Source organism: Culex pipiens, chromosome 2 (assembly GCF_016801865.2).
Source record: "Culex pipiens pallens isolate TS chromosome 2, TS_CPP_V2, whole genome shotgun sequence".
In the NCBI taxonomy this organism is placed as follows: Eukaryota; Metazoa; Arthropoda; class Insecta; order Diptera; family Culicidae; genus Culex; species Culex pipiens.
The window spans coordinates 34,033,311-34,057,170 of record NC_068938.1 but is presented as its reverse complement, the minus strand read 5'-3'; the positions used below and the strand labels follow the sequence as shown (position 1 = coordinate 34,057,170).

General features: G+C 38.0%; 6 protein-coding genes across 6 annotated transcripts in view; 5 read left to right on the top strand and 1 right to left on the bottom strand.

The window, feature by feature from the left end:
- The window catches only part of LOC120427809 (uncharacterized), a 29,723-nt gene extending 29,019 nt beyond the window's left edge, over positions 1-704 (top strand). Inside the window, exons 3-4 of the mRNA XM_039592729.2 lie at positions 3-160; positions 222-704. Of these exons, the coding sequence (XP_039448663.1) occupies positions 3-160; positions 222-428 (365 nt within the window). The 3' untranslated portion in view covers positions 429-704. The remainder of the gene's footprint in view (positions 1-2; positions 161-221) is intronic.
- Positions 705-3,168: 2,464 nt separating this feature from the next.
- On the top strand, positions 3,169-3,857 carry LOC120427817 (uncharacterized). The gene is made up of 3 exons (XM_039592741.2): positions 3,169-3,331; positions 3,426-3,490; positions 3,604-3,857. Exons 1-3 carry the CDS (start codon positions 3,265-3,267, stop codon positions 3,802-3,804), a joined length of 333 nt encoding a protein of 110 aa, XP_039448675.1. The 5' UTR covers positions 3,169-3,264; the 3' UTR covers positions 3,805-3,857.
- Positions 3,858-4,472: 615 nt separating this feature from the next.
- Positions 4,473-13,812, top strand: LOC120427807 (trypsin-1-like). The gene is made up of 4 exons (XM_039592728.2): positions 4,473-4,602; positions 9,574-9,881; positions 9,984-10,133; positions 13,420-13,812. The coding sequence occupies exons 1-4, from the start codon at positions 4,473-4,475 to the stop codon at positions 13,717-13,719; spliced, it is 888 nt and encodes a 295-aa protein (XP_039448662.1). The 3' UTR covers positions 13,720-13,812.
- Positions 13,813-13,925: 113 nt separating this feature from the next.
- On the top strand, positions 13,926-14,969 carry LOC120427810 (trypsin-1-like). The gene is made up of 2 exons (XM_039592731.2): positions 13,926-14,084; positions 14,140-14,969. The coding sequence occupies exons 1-2, from the start codon at positions 14,018-14,020 to the stop codon at positions 14,916-14,918; spliced, it is 846 nt and encodes a 281-aa protein (XP_039448665.1). The 5' UTR covers positions 13,926-14,017; the 3' UTR covers positions 14,919-14,969.
- A 2,748-nt stretch (positions 14,970-17,717) lies between these two features.
- LOC120427811 (trypsin-1-like) lies at positions 17,718-18,756 on the top strand. The gene is made up of 2 exons (XM_039592732.2): positions 17,718-17,875; positions 17,937-18,756. Exons 1-2 carry the CDS (start codon positions 17,824-17,826, stop codon positions 18,698-18,700), a joined length of 816 nt encoding a protein of 271 aa, XP_039448666.1. The 5' UTR covers positions 17,718-17,823; the 3' UTR covers positions 18,701-18,756.
- Positions 18,757-20,730: 1,974 nt separating this feature from the next.
- Positions 20,731-21,665, bottom strand: LOC120427818 (trypsin-1-like). Its single transcript, XM_039592742.2, has one exon. It carries the CDS (start codon positions 21,637-21,639, stop codon positions 20,836-20,838), a length of 804 nt encoding a protein of 267 aa, XP_039448676.1. The 5' UTR covers positions 21,640-21,665; the 3' UTR covers positions 20,731-20,835.
- Positions 21,666-23,860: the final 2,195 nt, after the last annotated feature.

Genomic DNA, 23,860 nt, shown 5'->3' with positions numbered 1-23,860 from the left:
AGAAAGCGCTCCGGCAAAATACCAGGATCTGCCGAAGAAGGACGGCTACGTGCCAGTCTACATCCGCATCGGCAACACCCCGTTGGACCAGATCAACCGTGACTTGGCGGCAGCCTTCCAGAAGGCCAACGCCCGCAGTGTCCGGGGCACGCTTATCCAGGTAACCAAAGTTCTAGACACACAAACCTAAACAACCAATACTCAACCCAACCCCATTTCAGCAACTGAACCGCAACGCGCGCTTCTCGTCCGAGTCGAGCAGTGCGTCCAGCGAGGAGACCAACCACATCCTGAAGCGTCTGGACCCGAACTACCACAGCTCCGAGAGTGACCCGAACACGAGCGAGTCCAACTCGTCCGAGCAGCTGCTGCTGAACGATATCGTGCCGGCCGTGAAGACCCCGGTCAAGGCCGGTAATGCGCTGTAAGCGAGGTTGAAAACGCAAGAAGTTCTTCTCAACTGCCAACTCTGCCGGCACGGGCGGAATGTGATTTTCTTTAATATTATTTTAATCATTATAACATACACAACTGCACTCATGCTTCATGATTCATCAACGAAACGTACGATTTTGAGAGGTCACAATAATATTATGGTTATGCGCGGACACGTGCGGATTACGCGCAGTTACGCGGCGCGCGATAAGGTGTCATCCTACGGTGAGATTATTGTAAGTTCAGTGAATAAATTCTTATCGGCATAATGACTTTGGTTTGGATTTCGGGGTGATGACTGTTTCCTATGAATTAAATGTTCAATTCGTTTTGAAAACAACATTGTATTTTTTTTTAATTTGGCTACTAAAAGTTTCCCTAAAAGAACAGGTTTCATCAGATTCATATGGAGCAATTCCAGCTCAAATAAAGATTTTTTCTAGTACTTTTGTACCCGAACCTCTCCGATTTCAATAAAACTTTGTAGACATGTTATCCTAGGCCTATTTAAGCCATTTTTGTGTATATGGATCCGATTGTTGTCGAAAATAACATTTGTGAAGGGCGTAATTTATTTAAATATTTTTGTATTTTGTAGTTTAAAAATTACTGTATCTCGAAGCCGTTGCATCGTATCAAGAAGTGATCAAAGACAAACTTGTAGGAAATTGTACGGGCTTTCTGACAAATACACTGAAAAAAAACGCCACCTCTATGAGATTTTTTGATATTTAAGATTAAAACTTAAATTGTACGATGCCGTCACGATTTTTTTTTTCGTTCAAAATTTTTGAGGAAATAGCCTTAGATGTTACAAAAAGTCTCACGAAAAATGTAGGATGGTATGTCTCTCCTACAAAAATACAAAAATCATTTACTGAAACTTTTTTTTGAAAAGTGGTTTAAACGTCAAATTTTTTTTACTATCTAGTCAAAGACAAACTTATGGGAAATTGGACAAGCTTTCCGGTAAAAATATTTTCGACACTTAAAAATCAAGTCTGTCACATAGAAATTGCCAAAAACCATCAAAAAACCTATTTTTTTCAACATTTTTTTTATTTTTAAACCCGCTTTATCTTTTCAAGGATTGGACATATGACAATGGTCAATATGGAGACTTTCATGCAAAATTGTCTGGGAAATCGATTCACACTATCGGTTTTTGAAAATTATGACTTTTAGAGCACTTTTCAAAAAAACAGTTTCAGTAAATGATTTTTGTATTTTTTTGGTGAGTTGCTCCATTCTGCATTTTTCGTGAGTCTTTTTGTAACATTTTAGGCTATTTCCTCAAAACCTTTGAACAAAAAAAATCGTGACGTCACCTTAAAATTTAACTTTTAAACTTAAATATCAAATAATCTCAGTGAAAACCCGTACAATTTCCTACAAGTCATCTGAAAAAACTCTTAACCAAAAAAGTAAATTAAATGGGAAAAAAATCAAAGCACTGCACATGATATGAAAAAAATAATTAGCTTACAATTTTCGGTACTTAAAGGAAGATTTGTCAATCAAACTGAATCATAAAAATTCAGGAAGAGTAAAGTTCATAACATGTGTTAAATTTCAGATGACTCCGACTCCGACTCCAGGGTATCAGACATTTTAGACTCCAACTCCGACTCCAGCTTTTCAAATTCGGCCGACTCCTGCTGGCCTGCTATTCGAATTTTGCCAACTCCGATTCCGACTTCGACTCCAGGTCCCCCAAAATACTCGACTCCACAGCCCTGATTTTAACAGTCTTTTTGTAAGGCATGGACAACTGCTAAAATCAGCTAAAATTTTCTAAAAATTTGCAAAAATTTCTAAAATTGAAGACTTGTATGGACGATTTTAATATGCAAAATGTCTTCTTTGGTCAAAGAAGAAGTACTCAAAACAAAAATCATACAAATAAAAAAAAATACAGATAAATGCTGAAAAATTCCAACAAATTTACTAATTCTTACTTTCCAATAAGAACTGATCATACACAAATAAACACAAAGAATAAATTTCCAATAAATTTGTTATTTTTTATTGGATAAATTGCTCATAAGTCATTAGTGATGTTTCAATACAACAATTGATGTATTATGTATTATGTAAAAGATAATCTAATCCTCTTTCATCTAAAGCCACTTCTTTAGAATAGATTTTTTTTTATATTTGAATAAAAATGTTATTTTTGCCCAGTTCTATTTATTATTCTCATTGAGGTAAACATTCACCTGGGAACTTGTTCTGTATCATTTTTGAGTGAATTCATGAACTATTTGATAGTAAAAAAATAGTTAAATATCCTTTTAAAAACAACATTTTAGTGATTGAATAAAAAATTGTTTCCGATACCAAGTTCAAAGTAACAAAAACGTTTTTGACCAACATTTGGGCGAAATAGAAATAAAAATCACATTGCCAAAACAACCATACCAGCAATCTCGATTGTTCCATGTTCTTCTGCCAAGGACATTCGGAGCTGATAATAAATTCAAATTTCAAACGCGCAAAATGGGTGTGTGCGTGGTTAGTGTGAGTGTATAATTGCACACACAAAAACCACCCAATTTACTGATGACCCACTTATGATCGAGTTCAAGTGACGCTCGAAGCTTCCCCTGGCAAATTCTGACAAAAACAGCTCTTCTCTGGCTGGTTATCACTACTTTGGAAGCAAACTCAACTCAAGCGGAACGAGACCCAACCGCCGTCGATTATGGAAGCATTCAAATTGCCAGTGTGCCTCCGAGTGGCCCATCATTAAGCTTCTGCAGCATCCCCCGAGCAGGTCGTCGTCGTTAATAGAGTTTTGGAGTTTCCAGTGTTTCTCCCGTAATTAAAATGGAAATTATTTCGAGAGCCCTTGTTCTGCTAGCGCTGTTTGCAGTACTTCTAGTCGTTCAAACTGGTAAGTCCCGCGAACCGTGCCAGCTTCTACAATGTTCATAGTTTGCAAGCGTAACGAAAAAAAAAATTGCCCCGTTCTGGATGTTCCGTTTAAGATTCTGCCCCGGCCCGGCCAGCTGAAGATGACTCGGTGCAGTACAGCCGCCAGGAGCTAGTTCAAGTGAGTAGCAGCTGTAACTGAGCTCTGAGTTCTTGAAGACCTTGGCCTCGTCTTGCTGTACGAGAATTATTTTTCGTCATTTCAATGACCGGAGTGTGTCTTTTGTCCACCAGCTCTTCCAGGAGGACGCCAAGTGGGCCTCGTCCTCGAGCAATAGCCGGGGCCGCAGTTCGGAGGAGTTGAAGCAAAATCTGCGCACCGTCATGAAGGCGCTCAACATCCAACCGGTACCGCGTACCACCGTCAACCCGCTGTTGTACGTCCCGATGCCTCACCAGCCGATCTACGACGTTGACGGTAATCGGTTGAACTGAGTTTGAAGTAAAAAATGTGAAAATTGTGAAATAAAGTTAATCGTTGTGAAATTGTCTATTCTTTTGGTAACTAACGCCAAGAACATCTCAAGATTAGTCGTGACTTCATGTCGATTCAGAACATTCCTCTTTCAGTGCCAATGATAGACTGCAAGTGCATTTGATATCACAACAAAGTCCCGAGAATTTATGAGCATGCACTCGACTCGTGCGTACAATATTATTTTCAAATTGCACTAATCTCTGCTCATACAACAATGCATAATCCATAACCTCAGAGCAGCTTCAAAAGCAACGCCCGGTAATCGACACAAATCACGGAATTGTGCAACCCATTACCAAACCGGCAATCAGCTTTGCGGGGGTGGTGGAGATAGCTGATTGTTTCATAGGGCAGTCGGATGCTTCTGTGAGCTGTCGGTCAATAAATCAGAACCTAAAGCGGCCTCCCATTTTCAGCACAAATTGCTCGCTCATCACAGAAGCTCTCAATGGGCCCTTTTCTAAACAATGATGTTCCACCCAGAATTGTAGGAATTTTCGCAAATCGCAACTGACCACCGCTGTCGAGAGAGAGAGAGAGTGAGAAAAGCACGCAAGATATTTCGAAATGATTCCGATTCACAGCCCGATAGTGGTTTAGTTCAGTTCCAAGCGCGAGCGCCATCATGATTGGCAGTTCTGTTAGCCGTCGAACGGAGGAAGTCTTCTACGTTCTTCTCATCGTGGTATTTGTCGTAGCGAAGGCCGGAGTCCTTGGACAGGATGCTGCGGAAAACGACGACGACGGAGATGATGGTAGGTACTCGGATATCTATAGAGCTTGCAAACAATCTCAGTAGAAATTTGGAACCGTTAGGAATGAGTATATTGAATTCGACGACTTTCAAAAATCATTTGTTGTATGAACTATAAAATGCAATTTAAAGAAGCATAAAATCAAACAAGTTCAATCATTTAAAAAAATATCACAGGAAAATAAAATATACTCAAAATGTCGGTCTTTTACAATTTTTTGAAAATGCTACAAAAATCCAAGACTTTGTATTTTCCATCCATTTTTAAAAAGTTCAAGTTTTTTAACAATATGGGTATCACATGATCGTATTTTTTCATACATTTCGACAGAACCGTCATCTGGGGCGAAACGGGACACATGGGGCGAATTGGGACAATATTTGGATATTTTTTTATTGTTTTCGGACACAGATCAACAAAAATAGTGCATCGATTTCCAATTTTTTAAGCTTTTGAGTGCTCTAAACCCTGCTGTCCCTATCCAGACATTTTGGTAGATTTTTTTTTGAAAATACTATTTTTTTTACAAAATTACATACTTTTGAAAAAATACTGCAAATTTTAGTTTTTATTACATGATTTTTAGATTGTAAAAAGTGAAATTTTTAGTATTGTTTCAAAATACCTAGCTTTTTGAAAATTTCAAGTGTTTTCAAAAAGTTGTGCTATTACTTTTAAAATGTATGAAAAAATCCCGATCATTTGATACCCATTTATAACAAATTTGAACTTTTAGTATTTTTTTCGAAATAAAGTAATTTTGTGCAAAACTATTTTCAAATTTCTATGTTATAGCTTTCGAAATGTATCAAAAATCATTTGATCATTTGATAGCCATATTGTAAAAATCTGAAATTTCGAGTATTTTTCAGCAAATACGTAGTTTTGTGAAAATTTTGAGTATTTCACAAAAAGATTATTACTATCGAAATGTATGAAAAAATCCCGATTATTTGATATCTATATTATAAAAAACTGAAATTTTGAGTATTTTTCAGAAAATACGTAGTTTTGTGATTTTTTTTTTATTAATTTTAAAAAAGTGTTATAACTTTCGAAATGTATGAAAAAAACATCCGATCATTTCATATCCGTATAGCAAAAACTATATTTTTTTCGAGAAACATTGCATTTCAAAATACAGGAAAAATACGTATATTTGTGAAAATTTTCATGTAATTAATTGCAATGGATAGCTGACATTTTCCCCATTCCAAAACACTATAATTGGAAGTTTGGATGAATTTTCATTAGATTATCCAGCTTTTTAAGCGAAAATGGCGTTCGAGTGGTGAACGCCCGAATTGTCAAAATCGCGCAGTGGTACCAACATTGCGAAAAAAGTGTGCCATGGCATGACAGCCACATTTTTTGTCTAATGTTGGTGCTACTGCGTGATTTTGACATTTCGGGCGTTCACCATTCGAACGCCATTTTCGCTTAAAAACCTGGATAGCCAATGTCTCTGTTTTTTTTTTTTTTTTTTTTTTTGTAGAATCAAATTTGCAACCGAAAAGTACTGTAAAGATTTTTTGATAAAGTGCAATGTTTTCAAAATATAGCATCTTAAAATTTAATTTCATTTTTTCTTTTTTTTAAATTGCCTAAGAGACTCCGAAATTTGGACATCTGGTTGCTGAAATACAGCGAATAAAAGAAAAAGAAAATTTACGTTTTTTAAGTCTCATTTAAATAGAATTTCATTTTTTAGTACTAATATCTCTAAAACTAATGCATAATGCTGTGCATGGTCCTATTTATTACATTGATAAAAAATTAAACATTTGTAAAATTTTCCAGTCAAAAAAATATTTTTAAATTATGGAATTATGTCCATCATTCCAAAAAGATATATTTAATATAACGCATCATTGGTTTGTCCATTCAAGTCTCCATAAAATTTTGGCAGCAAACCATACAATAGCCTCTATACAATTTCCTTAAAGTCTCCATACAATTTTGGTAACTGTCCATATAAAAATGGAATATTTGCCGCCAAATCAATTAAAAAAAAAATAGCGCTGTTTTTTAAATCGAATTTAATGTAAAAAAAATCTCATAATTTTATGATTAAAAGCGAATTTGCAATTGAAAAGTACTTTAAACATTTATAAAGTGCATCGGTTTCAAAACTAACTTTCCAAAAGGCTATTTAATTGTATTTTGACCCTTTTGAAAAATTAGTCTTGATTTTAAAAAAATCAAAATATTTTTTTAAGTGGATCAGAAAAATTGATTTATTCACATTGAAAATCGGAACATCAGTTTCAGAAATATCGACATTTGAAAATTAACAGTTTGAGTGACACTTAACAAACATCAAGTCAGCAAAAAAAGATCTATCTTCAATGTTTTTCTCAGTTTTAAAAATAGTAGTTTATGCAACAAGTTGCAAAAAGAGGATTTTTTCAGCACGAGTCGTACATTTATCCAACGAGGTTCACCGAGTTGGATAAATACGACGAGTGATGAAAAAATCAACTTTTGCATCGAGGTCCATACAACGTTTTTTTACAATTCCGAAAAACACCCTTTGAACAGAATTATAGGACAAATGTCCATGCATTGAGTCAATGAATCGTTTAATTAAAAAAAATGTAGAAAAGTACAACTTTTCCAAACAAGTGCTGAAAAGTTCAACTTTTCAGCATCCATTTCAGTGCTGATAAGTAGAGATTGGTGCGCTGGAAGTGGGGACGCGAAGTCGTGATTATTCAGGTTAATTTTTTGGTGTGCTTTTGTGTCGCTATTCGTATGGGGTGAGTGATTGTGGTAATCGAATAAAAGCATCATTGGTGCGCTGGAAGTGTGGACGCGAAGTGGGGTGAGTGATTGTGGTAATCGAATAATAGCATCATTGGTGCGCTGGAAGTGGGGTCGCGAAGTCGTGATTATTCAGGTTAATTTTTCGGTGTGCTTTTGTGTCGCTATTCGTATGGGGTGAGTGATTGTGGTAATCGAATAAAAGCATGACTTACTGAATAGTTTGTGTCTTGAGCGTAAGTTTCGTTGAGTAATTGGTGTTTTTTGTGATTTTTTTTTTGTGATCTTAATTAATTGTTTTGTGGTTTTCAAAGCCCTTCCTATATCATCGTTGATCGGAAGGCACGGCGTCGGGTGAATTGTGTATATTTTTACGAATAAGGTTTTATTTTTTATGGTGAAAAAGCCATTTCTATATAATGATCGAAAGACGCACTGACATTTTGGATTAATTAATAGTGGAGTGAAATAATTGTGTGTGAGTGACTTTGTTTGTTAACCAGAAAGACCTTCCCATAGCATCGTTGCTCGGAAGGCTCGCCGACGGGTTTGTTATGAAAGTCCTCCCCATAGCATCGTAGCTCGGGAGGCATCGAAAAGCCAATACCTTATCCTACTAACCCAAAAAAATAATAATCATGCTTGAAGGAGATGCTGTGGATTCAACGGTCTCAAGCGGTATCAACAAGTATATAGCGAAAAACTGTGTGCTTGATGAGTCTGCAACTTCAACTATCGGACTAACATTCCTCCCTTTCGTTGAACTGCAGGCTTCTTGGGAGGGCGCCGGTATTGACTCATAAAGTAGGGGTCTTCAGAGGTTAAACAGTGAACGGATGGTTGGCTCCCACTGATCATTTTTGATTCATTGTTTAACTTCAGCTGATCCGTCAATAACGGAGTAGCAGCTCATTGGCAGTCAACCATGCTCATGCTCATGCTCATGCTCCATTTCAGTGCTGAAAAGTAGAACTTTTCAGCATTTGTTTTGAAAAGTGTTGCTATTCGATTCTGTTATTTTTGGTACAGAAAAGTAGGCTATTTCGTCGTTCAAGAATGACAGGAAAAGTAAGTAGTTTCACGACGGAATTGCAAAATAGTAGTTTATGCAACAAGTTGCAAAAAGAGGATTTTTTCAGCACGAGTCGTACATTTATCCAACGAGGTTCACCGAGTTGGATAAAAACAAAGAGTGCTGAAAAAAACAAGTTTTGCAACGAGTTCCATACAACATTTTTTGCAATTCCGAAAAACACCCATTGGAGTGAAATTTTAAGTTAAATTTTCATGTATTTTGTCAATAAATCGTTTTAATCAAAAAAATGTTGAAAAGTGTTACTTTTCGAAACAAGTGCTGAAAAGTTCAACTTTTCAGCACCCATTTCAGTGCTGAAAAGTAGAACTTTTCAGCATTTATTTTGAAAAGTGTTGCTATTCGATTCTGTTATTTTTGCTACAGAAAAGTAGGCTATTTCGTCGTTTAAGAATGACAGGAAAAGTAAGTAGTTTCACGACGGAATTGCAAAAAATATATTTTCAGAACTGGATACCCATAGGCACCATATAAAAAAAATCGAAAAATTAATTATTTTTCCACAACATCGAACTAAAAGTCCAGACTCGATTATACGACGTAAAGTAAAAATTTCACTTTGGATAATCGAATCACAAAAAAAAACTGTTTTCGTCGTCTTATTTTTTATTGTCGTGCTTAAGTTTGACACCAAAACAAAGCTAAAGCTATCCAGGATTTATAATTTCAAAATGACGAATAAATAACGTTGATGAAATATTTAAAAAAAAAAAATGCCTTTTTAATTTAATAAGCAATCTACTGTTAAATTTTAACTAAATTGGTGTTGTAAAAATGTAAAAATAAATAAATAACGAAATAATGAAAAAAGTTTTTTGTCAAGCTTCGATTATCCGATGTTGCGGGGCTGTTTGAATACGAGTAATACGACATAACATTTAACTATTTTGATCAAAACTTTATGGAATACGGAAAAATAGCAACAAGAAAATCAAAAAAAAAATGATTGAAAATTTTCATTTATTTACAAAGTTGACTGAAAGCGCAGTGCAATTCGCTAAAATAGCACGCGTGCTAGCAGCGCGCTGTGCCAATGCATGTCTGTCGGCAACCCTATTCCAAACCACTATTTTTTTTCCTACTCCTTCAACTTTTCCCACCAATTGCGCCAATAGTGGCGGAGTCAACTTCCCCTGGCAGACCACGCGTCGTCGGCGGAACCGGCGTAGCCATCGGGGAGCTTCCGTTCATCTGCTCCGTCCGCCAGCGGCAACCGGCCGGGTCCTGGAGCTCGTGGACGCATCTGTGCGGCAGTACGATTGTGAACGAAAATTGGCTGCTTACTTCCGCTCACTGCGTCGCCCCGCCCCTGCCCAAGGAGAGCTTGCTGATTGTTTGTGGTGTTCGACAGGCCAGAACCGTCGCCGGGATTGAGCCAAGTCCGGAGTACGTTGACGGACAGCGGGGAAGCGATTTGGCACTGGTAAGATGATCAACGGGTGGGTGGTGGTCAATGTCGATAGATTTCGGTTCAGTGATGCGAGTTTTTTGTGGATTTTTTTCTGTTTGTTTTTGATTCCAAAAGATACTGCTGAAGAAGCCGTTGGTGTTCACCGGAAACGTGCAACCGATACCGATTTTTGATCAACGAATCCTGCCTACCAGTGTGGCCACCATCGTTGGCTATGGCGTTTCCTCGTACGGAAAGGACGGTTGGCAGCCTAATGGATTAGAGGTAGGCATACTCGCAGCAAATGGACAAAGCCCGGATTGTCTTTTGAGGATTCGAGCAATGCTGTTTTTTGCATAGCTAAGTGAATTCTAACTTAATCCGTGTTGTTTTGTAATGCTCCAGCTGCCTTTACTGAGTTTAGATTTCAAAGCATCAATTGGGAATCAAAAAAAAATCGAATTTCCGTCATCTCCCTTTAATTGAAAATTGGACTTTTTTGCCAAATCTAGTTTATTTTTTTTGTTTTTTTTTTGCATAGTAGCGAAAACCTAAATTCGAGAAAAAGATGATTTAGTTTTTGTGATGTGAGTTGCGAGTGATTGCAAAAAATTACAAAAGTTACATTTATTTTGAAATGCGTTTAAATTTAAAGTAATAGTTTCCGAGGTATCGCATGTTGAGAAATATATAGCAAAAAAAAAATCTTAAAAGGCATATCGGCAACCAGTAATTCGACCAACAAATAAAACAATTTTTTTTTCAGCCTTTCAAATGATTTTTTTTTTTTTTAGGGAGCTTTTGCTTCATAAGGTATATTTCAATTGCAGAAAAAACTGAACTATTTTGAAAAAAAAATCTCTCAAATTCCTGAAACTTGAAAACGGTGTATTTTATCAAAAATTTCAATTCCAATCTCAAATTTGATTTAGCATCCAAAAATTTTTCATCGCTGTTTTTTTTCTAAAATTCACATTTTTATTCAAAAAGTCATGATCTCGATACCAAATTTTTCAACATCATATCGTCGCCGTCGTGCTAACTTGTCGTACGTGCAATTTGGGACAAATTGAGTTAAGAACGCCATTTTGTGCAGCTCACAATGCCTCACCTTTTGACCTTCACAGATCCCCAAAATTCGATTTCAATCCTGAGATATTCAATGAAAACCAAAAAAGCTCCGCGGATTTTTGTCACTTTTCATATGAAAGAAGTTTCAATCTTGTCGTGCTATCTTGTCACTCTCTGAAAATTGGTGTAAGTGCGACAATTGGCCAAAGGGATTTCAGGTCAGGATGCGTTTGACGCACGTACAAGTTAGACTACCGTAAACATTTGTAATTATAACTCGGGACTCCAGCAACCAAATTCAACCAAACTTCGGGACAATGCACAGAATGGTCAGCCAAACAAAACGTGTTTGTTATTGTTTACATTGCGTGCTTTCGTTTTTGTTTATTCAAGGTCAAACATTAAAACGTGTTTTTCTCGGAACGTCAATATGGCGGGTGCGACATGATAGCACGACAGCGTCGATATACTCTAGCGCAAAAGATGTTCTTTCCCGGGCAGACGGTAATAACAAAATTCATGCCATTTCAATAACAAATACTGTTAAAATAACAAAAAGTGTTATGGAATATTCTTGCAAAATCATTTTCTGCATAAGAGTTTAATAACAGTTTATGTTATCATAACAAAATTTGTTATTGGTCTGATATTGGTTGAAAGCCAAAACAACTTTGGAATAACATTTTTTGTTATGGACGAATACCTCCAACTGTTATTGGGATGATCGGATTAGTTGTTAAAATAACAAAAAATAATAACAAAGATTTGTTCGAAGAATAACTCAAAATGTTATTATTCTGTTATTACAATAACAATCCAATAACAAAAAATTCATAACGGCGAATAACAAATCCTGTTATAAATAACATAAAATGTTATTGGCCTAGTATTTTCAAATACCCAAAAATGTTATTCCCACGTTATTCCCGTCTGCTCGGGTTCTAAGTCCCTTAAAAAGTATCACAAAAATAATTGAAAAAAAAATTCAATAAAGGTCAAAATTAACCATTAAACAACATTTCTAAATAAATTTGAAAATGAAAAATACTAACAATTACATGAAAAATATAATTAAAAAACTAACAAAAATTAATAAAAAAAATCTTTTATTTGAAATCTTATTTTGATTCATGAAAACAAAAAAAAACAGTGTCATTAAGTCATCATTAAATTTAACCTTTATTTTTAAAAATTGCCTTCAAAATCATTTATCATCATCCAACATTTTTTTTTTTGCATGCAAAGGAAATGAAAAAAAAATAAGAAAATGTTGTTCTCAAATTTATAGATTTTCATAAAAATCTAGTTAATCCAACAGTTATTAATCTTAAACAAATAAATATCTGGAAATTCTAGTTTCAATCTAGATTTTTTTTTCTTTTGTAAATTGAACATCAAAATTTGAGTACCAAAATTTATTTATCAAATCGTCGGTATTTTTTATATGTTTTTTTTTTCGATGAAAAAGCCTCCTATTTTATGCGATTTTCTTAATAGGCAAATTCTATAAACATATCTGTTAACGATAAGATCAGAAAATTTCTATAATTTATTTTCGTTTTTACAGCTTATTGTTTTTTTCAATAGAAAAACGTTTAAGTTTCGATTGAGTTTTAGGTTTTTTTTCCAATAGATGGAAATCATGCTTTCTCTACATTTTACATACTAATAACGGGTTACGGCAATAGAAAATCTGGGAATTTTTTTAATTCTTTTATAAATTCGTACGTCCAAAACAAAAAAAAAAGCAAATTTAGAAATCCCGAGAAAAATGCAAAATTTTCTAAAGTTGTCAGTACTGAAAATTCTTTTTTGCAATTCCGTTGTGACTTACAATTTACTTACTTTTGCTTGTCATTCTCGAACGGAACTATTTAACATTGCCAAACTAACAGTTTTGAAGAACCTTTCAGTATCCATTTAAGTGTTGAAATGTTCAACTTTTCAGCACTTGTATCGAAAGTCAATGCTTTTTTTTTGCAGTTTGACACTTATCTTGACGGCAAATAACACGGTGGTTCCTGAATTGCTTAAAATGTGGTATTAAACTCATTTCAACTCTTCGCATTTTATTCCAACCCGAGAACCTCGCTGGATAAATGTTCGACTCACTACTATTTTTAACAGAAGCGAAAAAAGTTGGTCTTTCAACAAGCAGTTAAGTTTATCGATTTAAAAAAAATAACTACACACTTAGATTTTTTTACCGAATTCGGTAGTTAAAAATTGGTAAAGTTTAGATCGGTAAACCATCTGTCAAAGTGAACAATTTTTACCGAAAATCGGTTTACGAGGAACAATAATGAACTTCATTACCGAATTTCGGTAAGTTTTTACCAAATTCGGTAGTTTTCAGTGTACCAAACTGTTAAGCAGTTGAAAATTCGGTAAACTTTACCGAATTCGATAAAAAAAATCTAAATGTGTAATTTATTTTTGTTAGTCAATAAACGTATGAATGTGAAATTTTGCTATTTTTTTTATTTTGCATTTCCCACAGGCAGCCACCGTCCCGATTCTCTCGATGAAAGCCTGCATCCGGCGGTTGGGTGCCACCCTAGCCACCTACCTCACCAGCGACACAATCTGCACCGACGTCGCAGGACCAACGGGTGCCGCCGGGACCTGCGTAGGCGACTCCGGCGGTCCCGTCATAATCGGCACCGAGCTGCATCCCTTCAACCTGCTGGCCATCCCAGCGTGGACGGTCACGCCGTGCGGAAGTGGCCCCTCGATGCACACACTCGTTTCCGCCCACATTGAGTGGATTCTTTCCGTTATCGTTCCGAATCTGAAATAAACTCTCGTCATCCCGTTCATGGTTGATAACGAAACACCCTGAAACCACACAAATATTTCGCTCATTAATTTGGGGAAGGGAAAATTGAAAAAAAAAAAACAATGGTTAAATCGTTTCACGAACCCCCGTGTGCTCGAATGTTATCTAAAGACACTGCATAATCGGATTTCTCACCTCGAAGGATGAATAATCGTCGTCGGCGGCGGAGTCGATAAGATAAGTCATAAACCGGGCGGTATATCTTGGTTCACCGTCGCGACCTAGACGGATTAGTGCCCAGTTTGATTTAGCCAACTCGATGGACAACATGCTGAAGGGAGCAATTTTGTGTCTGTGTTTAGGCGCCGTACTGGCCTCTACTACGGGTAAGATGATTCACTTTTGAAGTGCAGGACCTTTTAAAAACTTTTACTCCTTCAGTTGACAGAGGATCCCGCGTGGCCGGAGGAACCGATGCGCTTGCCGCCGAGTACCCGTACATCGTGTCCGTCCAGCGGTTCTTGCTGTTGCGAGCAAACCATGTCTGCGGTGGAACCATCATCAACGACTTCCACGTGCTGTCCGCTGCCGAGTGTTTCGCCAACAATTTGAACAGCCGGTATCGCGTCCAGGCCGGAAAGCTGTCCCTGAACCAGTTCGAGATCACCGAGCAGACGATCAACGTGCTCAATTTTGTGATTCATCCCTCTTACGATCAGTCGTTGAGTCCGTTCAACATTGCCGTGATTCGTCTGACGTCTCCGTTCGGTTTCACAGCGTTCATCCAGCCCATCAACCTGCCGGCGCCGGACACCATCCACAGTGGCATCGTACGATTTGCCGGTTGGGGATCGACCTCGGTCGGTCTGCTGCCAAGCACTCCGGTGCTTCTCCAGCAAGCCCGAGTTGCCGTCTTCCCCAACCCTGCTTGTCAGGCTCTGATGGCTGATCCGGAAGATCCGCAAATGACCCCAATCACCCCGCTGCACGTGTGTCTGGGACCGGTAACCGGTGGAATTGGACCTTGCTCCGGCGATGCTGGCGGTCCGGTTGCGCAAGTTATCGACGGTCGACACGAGCTGGTCGGTATCCTTGGTTGGAGTCCTCCCATCTGCGCAATTCCGGGACTTCCCTCGGTGACCGTGCGAGCGTCGGCCCACATCGCGTGGATCAACGCGGTCATCAACCCAAATCCGGAAGAGTTGAAAAGCACGAACTAATGTATTACTTTCAGAAACATCGAAATAAATAAAATGTGTAAAAAATTGAAACATAGTTTCTATAACGATGTGGTTGTGCACATTTGAACAATTTCATTTTGATAGTGGCAAGACCACAACAACAAGTTATTAACGTAAAGAGGTATTCCCTTAACCTTAGTAAGTCACACTCTATGTTTTATGTTTTCATCCGTATCGAAAAATTTGACTGTACAATGTATACATACAAAATGTAAACAAATTAAACACTTTAATCCACGTATATAATCGTGAATCATTCAGTTAAACTTGTTAATTAAATTTTGTTATCACGAGGCAGTAAAGATAACCACGAAAATATCTCCAAGATTATATTCGTCACCAGCAGAAGTTTAAACCGCTTAAATCGACTTTTGAAGCAAATTAGGACTACATAAAGTTTGAAAAAACAGCGCTTTGCCAAAAACTAATAAGCATTAAACGTGTGAATCGGTGTACGCATTTCATAGTTTTGAATCTTTTATAATTTAAACCTTATCAAAATTTACCCAAAAACGGCAGACAGGAAAAATACTTAGTATTTAAAAAAGTACTACATTTTAAAGCTTTAGTTAGTTCTGTGGAAGGTGCGAAGCCGTTCTTGCATTTATTCTATATTCGCCAAAGAAAGTAGAATCTCTACATAAGGTTCTTTAGAGAGAAAGAGAACGGAAAAGTCATATTGACAACGGGCGCGTTTAGTTATTACACAGCTAAAAAAGTAGTAATCCAGCTGCGTGTAAAAGGCCTGGGTGTAAAATAAATATTGCATTATTTTATGCAATTTTATGTGATTTTACACACTGAAATATGTAGCCCATCAGTATGCGTTTATCCTTACAGTTTTTCATCGGTCTGATGGCCGATTGGGCTAAGGCGCCACAACTTTTTTATTGTGTTTGCAAAAATTGTACATGTAGTGTGTAATATTAAGTGTTTATTTTGACAAAGGTGATGTGCATGCTTTTGCATGCGATTTTACCATCGGATTTTTTGCTGTGTAGTTTATGTTTTGTACTTGGTAAATGCTCTTTCGGTTAGTTCAAGCTTTCCACAGCCGGCTGTCTAGGCTTGAACTGTAAAATTATAATTTAGAAACTAAACGGAAATTTTCTTGACAGCAACATTAGATGTTTTCCTTGAGAATAATACTTAAAAGCCAGACTAATTAAACGGGATTTGTCTCGACAGGCAGCATCCGATTGCTTGACTTGAGAACAAAACTACAACCCTTAAACTTTCTATGCCAATGGTCGCAATGCTTGCTTAGAGCGTATCCAAGAACTATTACCTTCGCAAAAACCGACCAACTCCAAGCGCAAAATTACTTGGGGACACCGTGGAGATTTTCGCTTGTCCTCTTAAAAAAAGTGAAGCATCGACACTTCCCGTTTTCCAAATCATTTTTCTTGTCGCTGGTGCGCAGTGGAGATGAGAGCGGTCGGCTGTCATGGTGGTGATTGGTTCTATTCGCAATTATCGATTCCTAGGCAACTTGGACTTAGACAATCATCACATCACATGGCAATCCGCTAAAATCACCGTCACCCCAGTCATTTCAATTCGAATTATGAAACGGAATCTAATTAGATTTCGTTTCAGAATTCGAATTCAACTGACTGGGTTCCTAGCGAAGGGAAGTGAAAAAAGTACTACATTTTAATGTTGAATCAGGCTATTTGTCTCTTGTCTCTTTTGTATTTATTCGCCTTTGAGTATGCAGAATTCGATTGACTTATATTAAAACTCGATCAGAATTAAATCATCCACACAGTAAAAAAACATGTTGTAACAGACTAAAAAATTAATAATAAAACCATTTGGGATGCTCAAGTTTTTGTCCTATCGAACGGGTTTCAAGCTCAATACATCGCATTCAGCCCTGCAATGGACGGAGAAGAGTAACATTTGAACCACGTTTTAAATAGACAACCCACAAACTTGAAACACTTCAGCGATTCCACGTCAAACCAGCAGCATCCAGATTAAAAGTGCTCCGATTTGGCTCAAATTTGGCATGGGAGTTTTTTTGGTCAAAATAATTCACATTTTTTTTTTCAAGCAAAAAATCATAGCAAAATATTTTCAGCTCAGAAAATCAGCAAACACAAAAAAAATCTTGCACTCCCGGCTGTTTTTTTTTTTGTCGAAAACCTAGATGTAATCATGTATTAAACAAGAAATTTGATGTTTTTTGTTGTTGTTTATATTTTTTTCTAGATAAGTTTTTTTTATCATTTTTGGGGTTACTTTAAAACTTGTCGATAACAACTTGGACAAAAAAACATTTTTTTTTTTGTAATTTGATAACACCTACCAACAACATTTCTGCGCAGGCTTAACTCGAGAGGAAGCACGAACTTTGGGGTCCCCAGAAACATGTGCACTTTGAATTTTTCAAAAATATTTAGACCGGGCTGAACTAGGTATACATTTAGGTACAACTAGGCTTCTGTAAAAAAAATCGACCAGCACAGAAATTTTTGTCATTTTGTGAAGGTCAGTGTAATGCGAAGTAAAATTTTTGTGAAATCAAATACAAACAATCAATTATTTTATATGCACAATTTTCATGAATGAAAGACAACACCTGTAACGAGCTTCTGGGTCTTTCCCGTGACATGCAACTTTCCCCCGATCGCTTATCTAATGTTCTACGACGTCAAACCTTGATAAGCGTGCGGTAGCCAAACAGTAGGAAACTCCGTAAATAAAACCTAGCCCAAAAACTCGGCCCGCGGCCGATTATCGGATGGCGAGCCTAATCAACTAATTGTCCGAAACGATAACACCGGACGGTCGAAAATACCCAAAATTCGATTACAACCCTACAGGACCTATAAATGGTCGTTGCGTCCAAGGCTGCGATTACAGTTGATCTGCAAACATGAAACTTTTCGGATTGTTGTTCCTGGTCGCTGCGGCGGCGGCTGCTCCTGGTGGGTACTTCAAGTGGCCACGTGGCTGTTGGGTGATTTACGAAGATTTGCGTTTTTACAGGCAAGGACTACATTGAGCTGGCCAAGGGAGGCCGCGTGGTCGGTGGCATCAATGCCCTTCCGCACGAGTTCCCGAGCATCGTGTCCCTGCAGCGTATCATCCTGACCACGTCAAGCCACATCTGCGGCGGATCCATCATCACCCCGCGCTGGATCTTGACGGCTGCTCACTGCATTACGGAATCGCCTGCCACTGCCCGTTTTGTTGCGTTCGCTGGTTCTCACCAGATCACCGCCAACGAGCCTACCCGCCAGGCCATCAACATCGATAGCCACGTTGTCCATCCGGAATACCTGGGTGGTGTGAACCCGAGTGATGTTGCCGTTATGCACCTGGTTAGCGCTTTCGTGTTCAACACCTATGTCCAGCCTGCCGCTCTGGCACCTGTGGGATACAACCCCCAGCCTGGACCAGCCACCCTTGCCGGATGGGGAAGCACCTCGTCCACCAACATCCCGAGCATGCCGGCCATCCTGCAGAAGGTCATCAAGCCCATCATCGACTATGCAACCTGCGAGCAGGCCAATGGCGGCCCCGGAAACTCCCCGCTGGGAGAGACCAACGTTTGCACTGGCCCGCTGACCGGAGGAGTGTCCGCTTGCTCTGGAGATTCTGGCGGCCCGCTGTACGTCATTGAAAACGGAGTGCAGACCCAGGTCGGTATCGTGTCCTGGGGATGGATGCCGTGCGGTTCCGTTGGCCGCCCGTCGGTCTACGTTGGTGTTGGAGCGTACCGTCAATGGATCGATTCAAACATCGACTAAGCGTTTAAGATACATTTAGTTTCATGCAATAAATTTAACTGGTTCATATTGAAAAACGGTGTCTTAAACATTTTATTGAGAAATTGACTGTCAACATCCCAAAAAGCTTGAAACACGACCACAGTTATCACTCTTTAAAAAATGAATATATCTGGGAATTCGTTTAATAATACCAGATAGACAGATTCTATACACGTATTATAAAAGCCTAAATTTAAATTTCTTGAATTTATTTTGTCATTTCTGCTGCCTAATTTTTAAAGGTAAAAAATATTTTTCATTTAAAACAAAATTTGTTACGATGCTTATTGGTACTCAAGTTTTATTATGCATTTGTGCTAATTGAAATTGATTTTTATCAGTTATGTGCGAGAAGTGGAGACGCGTGGTTGAAGACGACGTGAAGTCTTGATTTTTCATGTTTATTTTCATTTCTTTTGTGTCGCTGTTCGCGAAGCCGATAGTGGGCCGCGCAGTTGCTTCGCAGGATCAATCGTGTTCTTTGGCCGTCCGTTTTCTCGCCAGCAATGACAATATCAGTCCTTCCTTCGGAGGGCACACCTTCGGTCGAATTCGACGAAATAGTTTTGTTACAAAATAACATATTATTTTATCACATACGCGTCTTATGTTTGTTCCTTTTCATTTTCATTGTTTCCAAATTTGCTAAAATCAATATTGTATTCCAGTTTTGATATTAATAAATCAAGCTAACCAATTTATCAAAGAGACAACCGTCCTTTCTATAGTATTTTTTATATAAGCTAGCGTTATCAATAATTTACGCCCTTCCCATAGCACTACTGCTCGGTTGGCACGGGTTCGATTAAAAAACTTGTTTAAATAAACAACGTTGTATCTTTCCGCAGCCCATGATTTTTAAAATTTCAACCGATAACACATTGCTCATGGTCGCATCACCTACCATAGTGAATCCTGACCTCAACCCCATCTTACTAACCCCTTGGCCTTTGAAAAGTTACACTTCGGATAATCAAAACTTCGAATAAGCGAAATTTCGAAATTTCGTGTTTTGCGAAACACGAAAAAAACATTGTTTTCGTTGTCTGATTTTTGATGCTTACAGCTTCTTTATAACCCCTAAACTACTCAAAATTATGTATAATTTTTTAATCCAAGATGGTGGCCAAAATGGCGGTGATGAAATATTGAGAAAGTGCCTTGGGTAATTTAATAGGCAATCAACCACTCAAATTTGACTAAAATGGGGTCGCAATAATCAAATTTGATGTTAAAAGTAAAAAAATACAAAATACAAAAAAAAAATTTGTTCGTGTTTCTATTAACCGAAGTCCAAATTTTGCTACATCATTTTAGTCAAATTTGAGAGGTTGATTGCCTGTTAAATAACACCGCCATTTTGGCCGCCATCTTGGTTTAAAAAATTTCGACAGATAGTCAGTCGGATATATTTTTTAGTTTTCATTTTGGGAGGGGTATAAATGGATGAAAACTCACATTTGTTCCAATTTTGAATTATTATTTTTTTGTAATACAGTAGTTGTTCGGTAACTGGGCTGAGAACGTAGCCCAGTCATCGAATGCTGCTCGTTAGCTGGGCTGAACAAAAAATAACGAGGGGACCACCGATGCATAATATTTTCCAGATGAAATATAAGAATAAAAGTTACTCTGGTGTTATCGAGCGCCCATTTAAAAAGCCGCCCAGTTAAACAACGCCCAGTTACCGAACAACTGCTGTAGAATGTTAATTAATTAAAAGGAGTTTAGTTTTATTTGATCGCGTGCCAACTGATCAGTAGAGCTATGAAAAGGACTTATCGATATGAGATTACATTACAGTAGATAATCATTTTTGATAAGATAGAGGGTTTTGACATAAGCCTGCTCCAGACCCACCACTAATTTCACCAATCATTGAATCAACGGTCGTTTACAACCGAGTTCAGTAAGGAACTGATCGTAATATTTGAAGTTGAATAGGTTAGGAAATGTTCGAATTCGTCATGTTGAAGCTTTAAATACGAGGAATCAAGCAACTTATTAAGTTATCCTTTTTTAAGTAGTAAAAACTTTATTAAAACATACTTGTTTTTTGCTTTTGTTAAATTTTAAATGCATCAGAAACAACTATTTTACTTTTAAAAATCGCCTCAACTAGCCAACTGCTCCCTCACCCAGGCCAGATAGTGCGAGATGCCAACGTAGACCGACGGTCTTCCAAACGACCCGCAGGGCGTCCAAATCCACGACGAAATTCCGACCTGCGTTTGAACGCCGTTCTCAATGATGTACAGCGGACCACCGCCGTCGCCGAAACAGGCGGAGATACCTCCCGTCAGCGGGCCAGTGCAGATGTTGGTCGGCCCGAACGGAGACGCTCCGGGACCGCCGTTGGCCTCCTCGCACGTGTCAAAGTCGAGAATGGGAACGACGGCCTTCTGCAGCACGGTGGGGGAAACGTTATTCGCACCGGAAATGCTGCCCCATCCGGCGAGGGTTGCCGCTCCCAGACGTGGCTCAACGTTGTCTTCGGGAAGGTTGACCGGTTGAATAGCCGGCGTGAAGGTCAGCGGATTCTGCAGCCGCATTACCGCGATATCGCTCGGGTTGACTCCGCCCAGGTAGTCCGGATGGACCACGCTGCGCTGAACGCTTATGACCTGGCGCGTGTCTTCATTTAGGTTGAGATTGTGCGATCCAGCCCAGATGACAAAGTTGGCTCCGGCGGGGGATTGCGTAATGCATTGGGCCGCCGTCATGATCCAGAAGTTGTTCAGAATGGATCCACCGCACACGTGGGTCGTGACGGTTAGGATGACCCGCCGGACCGACACTATCGAGGGAAATTCGTTCGGCAGGGCGTTGATTCCGCCGACGATGCGCGATTCCGGATGTTGGCCAGGGGCGGCCAAGGCCACGCAGGTTAACGCCAGGAGCAAAGTTACCGTCTTCATTTTGACTAAGGTACTGGACAACTGCGACGATTGCAGGTGGTAGAATAGCTATGAACTCTTTGTTTCGGTAATCTCTTATCTTGGTGGTCATAAATAAAGTTATGGGACCACTTTTCGGAAGCCGATATGATCACCTTGGGAAAAACATTGTTTATCTGCTGTTGAAGTTTTATCAATTCGAATCATGATATTGACATCGCTAGTTGAACGAACGATGATCTAATACCATATTAGAAAAAAAACCATTTGAGCTGGAATGATAAAAAAAACCTTTTTACTAATGAGCAATTCCATCTCAAATCAGGAATTTTTCTGGTACTTTTGTACCCGACCCTCTCTGATTTCAATGAAACTTTGTAGACATGTTATCCTAGGCCTATATAAGACATTTTTGTGTATATGGAGCGAATTGTACTCGAAAATGACAGTTGAGAAGGGCGTAAGAGTTTTCAATATTTTTGTATTTTGTAATTTAAATATTGCTGTATCTCGGAGCCGTTGCATCGTATCAAAAAGTGGTCAAAGACAAACTTGTAGGAAATTAGACGAGCTTTTTGAAAAAAATACACTGAAAGAAAAATGCACGCCAATTCTATGAGATTTTTAAATTTTTAAGTTTTAAGGTTAAATTTGAAGTTGATGTCACGATTTTTTTTCGTTCAGAATTTTTGAGGAAATAGCCTAAAATGTTACAAAAAGACTCATGAAGAATGCAGGATGGTATGTCTCTCCTAAAAAAATACAAAAATCATTTACTAAAACTGTTTTTTTTTTTTGAAAAGTTGTCTAAACGTCAAAATTTTCAAAAACCGATAGTGGGAATCGATTCTTCAGACAATTTTACATAAAAGTCTCCATATTGACCATTGTCCTAAGTCCAACCCTAGCGAAGTTACAGCGGTTTTAGAAATGAAAATGTTGAAAAAACTGCTTTTTGGTGGTTTTTGGCATTTTCTATATGACAGACTTGATTTTTCAGTCTCGAAAATATTTTTACCAGAAAGCTCGTCCAATTTCCCATAAGTTTCCCTCTGACAGCTTTTCAATTTGACTCGTTTTAATATTTACGTAAGATGATTTACTATCCAGATTTCTACCACACTGAAAAAAATATTCTGTTTTCAGTTATGAGCAATGTAATTAAGCTTATATCTGTAAGCCCATAAATCCAATAGAAAAGCTGTCAAAGGCAAACTTATGGGAAATTGGACGAGCTTTCCGGTAAAAATATTTTCGAGACTGAAAAATCAAGTCTGTCATATAGAAAATACCAAAAACCACCAAAAAAGCTGTTTTTTCAACATTTTTATTTTTAAAACCGCTGTAATTTCGCAAGGGTTGGACTTAGGATAATGGTCAATATGGAGACTTTTATGTAAAATTGTCTGAAGAATCGATTCCCACTATCGGTTTTTGAAAATTTTGACGTTTAGACAACTATTCAAAAAAACAGTTTTAGTAAATGATTTTTGTATTTTTTTAGGAGAGACGTACCATCATGCATTTTTCGTGAGTCTTTTTGTAACATTTTAGGCTATTTCCTCAAAAATTTTGAACGAAAAAAAATCGTGACTTCACCTTAAAATTTAACTTTTAAACCTAAAAATTTAAAAATCCGATGGAAGAGGCGTGTATTTTTCTTTCAGTTTATTTTTTTCCAGAAAGCCCGTCCAATTTCCTACAAGTTTGTCTTTGACCACTTTTTGGTACGATGCAACGGCTTCGAGATACAGTCATTTTTAAATTAAAGAATACAAAAATATCTAAATAACTTACGCCCTTCTCAAATGTCATTTTTCGAGTACAATTGGCTCCATATACACAAAAATAACTTATATAGGCCTAGGATAACATGTCTACAAAGTTTCATTGAAATCGGAGAGGGTCGGGTACAAAAGTTCCAGAAAAAATCCTGATTTGAGATGAAATTGCTCTAATACTTCTTTAAAAGGAAAGTACTTTAAAAAAGCGAACATTTCTACAGCATTTAATTAGCACCGCAGGTCATGAGCATACTTTCACTGATAGCACAGCTATTTTAAGGTCATGCAATTTCCGGTGCAATCGTCGCATATAAAAGTGGCATTCAAATGCAGTTACTCGACCAGTTTTCCAAACGATTCCCAACCAAAACTCAAAATGAAGCTTAAACTAGTCACACTTAGTCTAGCCATACTGTGTCTTATCGGCGACCAGAGGAAAGCAGAAGTCGGAAGTGAGA

Excerpts from the sequence above, each read along its gene's own strand:
- LOC120427818 (XM_039592742.2), bottom strand. The coding sequence starts at position 21,639 with ATGAAGACGGTAACTTTGCTCCTGGCGTTAACCTGCGTGGCCTTGGCC.
- LOC120427811 (XM_039592732.2), top strand. The coding sequence starts at position 17,824 with ATGAAACTTTTCGGATTGTTGTTCCTGGTCGCTGCGGCGGCGGCTGCT. Across the intron at positions 17,876-17,936 it reads TGCGGCGGCGGCTGCTCCTG|GCAAGGACTACATTGAGCTG; the intron begins GTGGGTACTTCA and ends GCGTTTTTACAG.
- LOC120427817 (XM_039592741.2), top strand. The coding sequence starts at position 3,265 with ATGGAAATTATTTCGAGAGCCCTTGTTCTGCTAGCGCTGTTTGCAGTA. Across the intron at positions 3,332-3,425 it reads ACTTCTAGTCGTTCAAACTG|ATTCTGCCCCGGCCCGGCCA; the intron begins GTAAGTCCCGCG and ends GTTCCGTTTAAG. Across the intron at positions 3,491-3,603 it reads GCCGCCAGGAGCTAGTTCAA|CTCTTCCAGGAGGACGCCAA; the intron begins GTGAGTAGCAGC and ends TTTGTCCACCAG.
- LOC120427807 (XM_039592728.2), top strand. The coding sequence starts at position 4,473 with ATGATTGGCAGTTCTGTTAGCCGTCGAACGGAGGAAGTCTTCTACGTT. Across the intron at positions 9,882-9,983 it reads GGGGAAGCGATTTGGCACTG|ATACTGCTGAAGAAGCCGTT; the intron begins GTAAGATGATCA and ends TGATTCCAAAAG. Across the intron at positions 10,134-13,419 it reads GGCAGCCTAATGGATTAGAG|GCAGCCACCGTCCCGATTCT; the intron begins GTAGGCATACTC and ends CATTTCCCACAG.
- LOC120427810 (XM_039592731.2), top strand. The coding sequence starts at position 14,018 with ATGGACAACATGCTGAAGGGAGCAATTTTGTGTCTGTGTTTAGGCGCC. Across the intron at positions 14,085-14,139 it reads CGTACTGGCCTCTACTACGG|TTGACAGAGGATCCCGCGTG; the intron begins GTAAGATGATTC and ends TTACTCCTTCAG.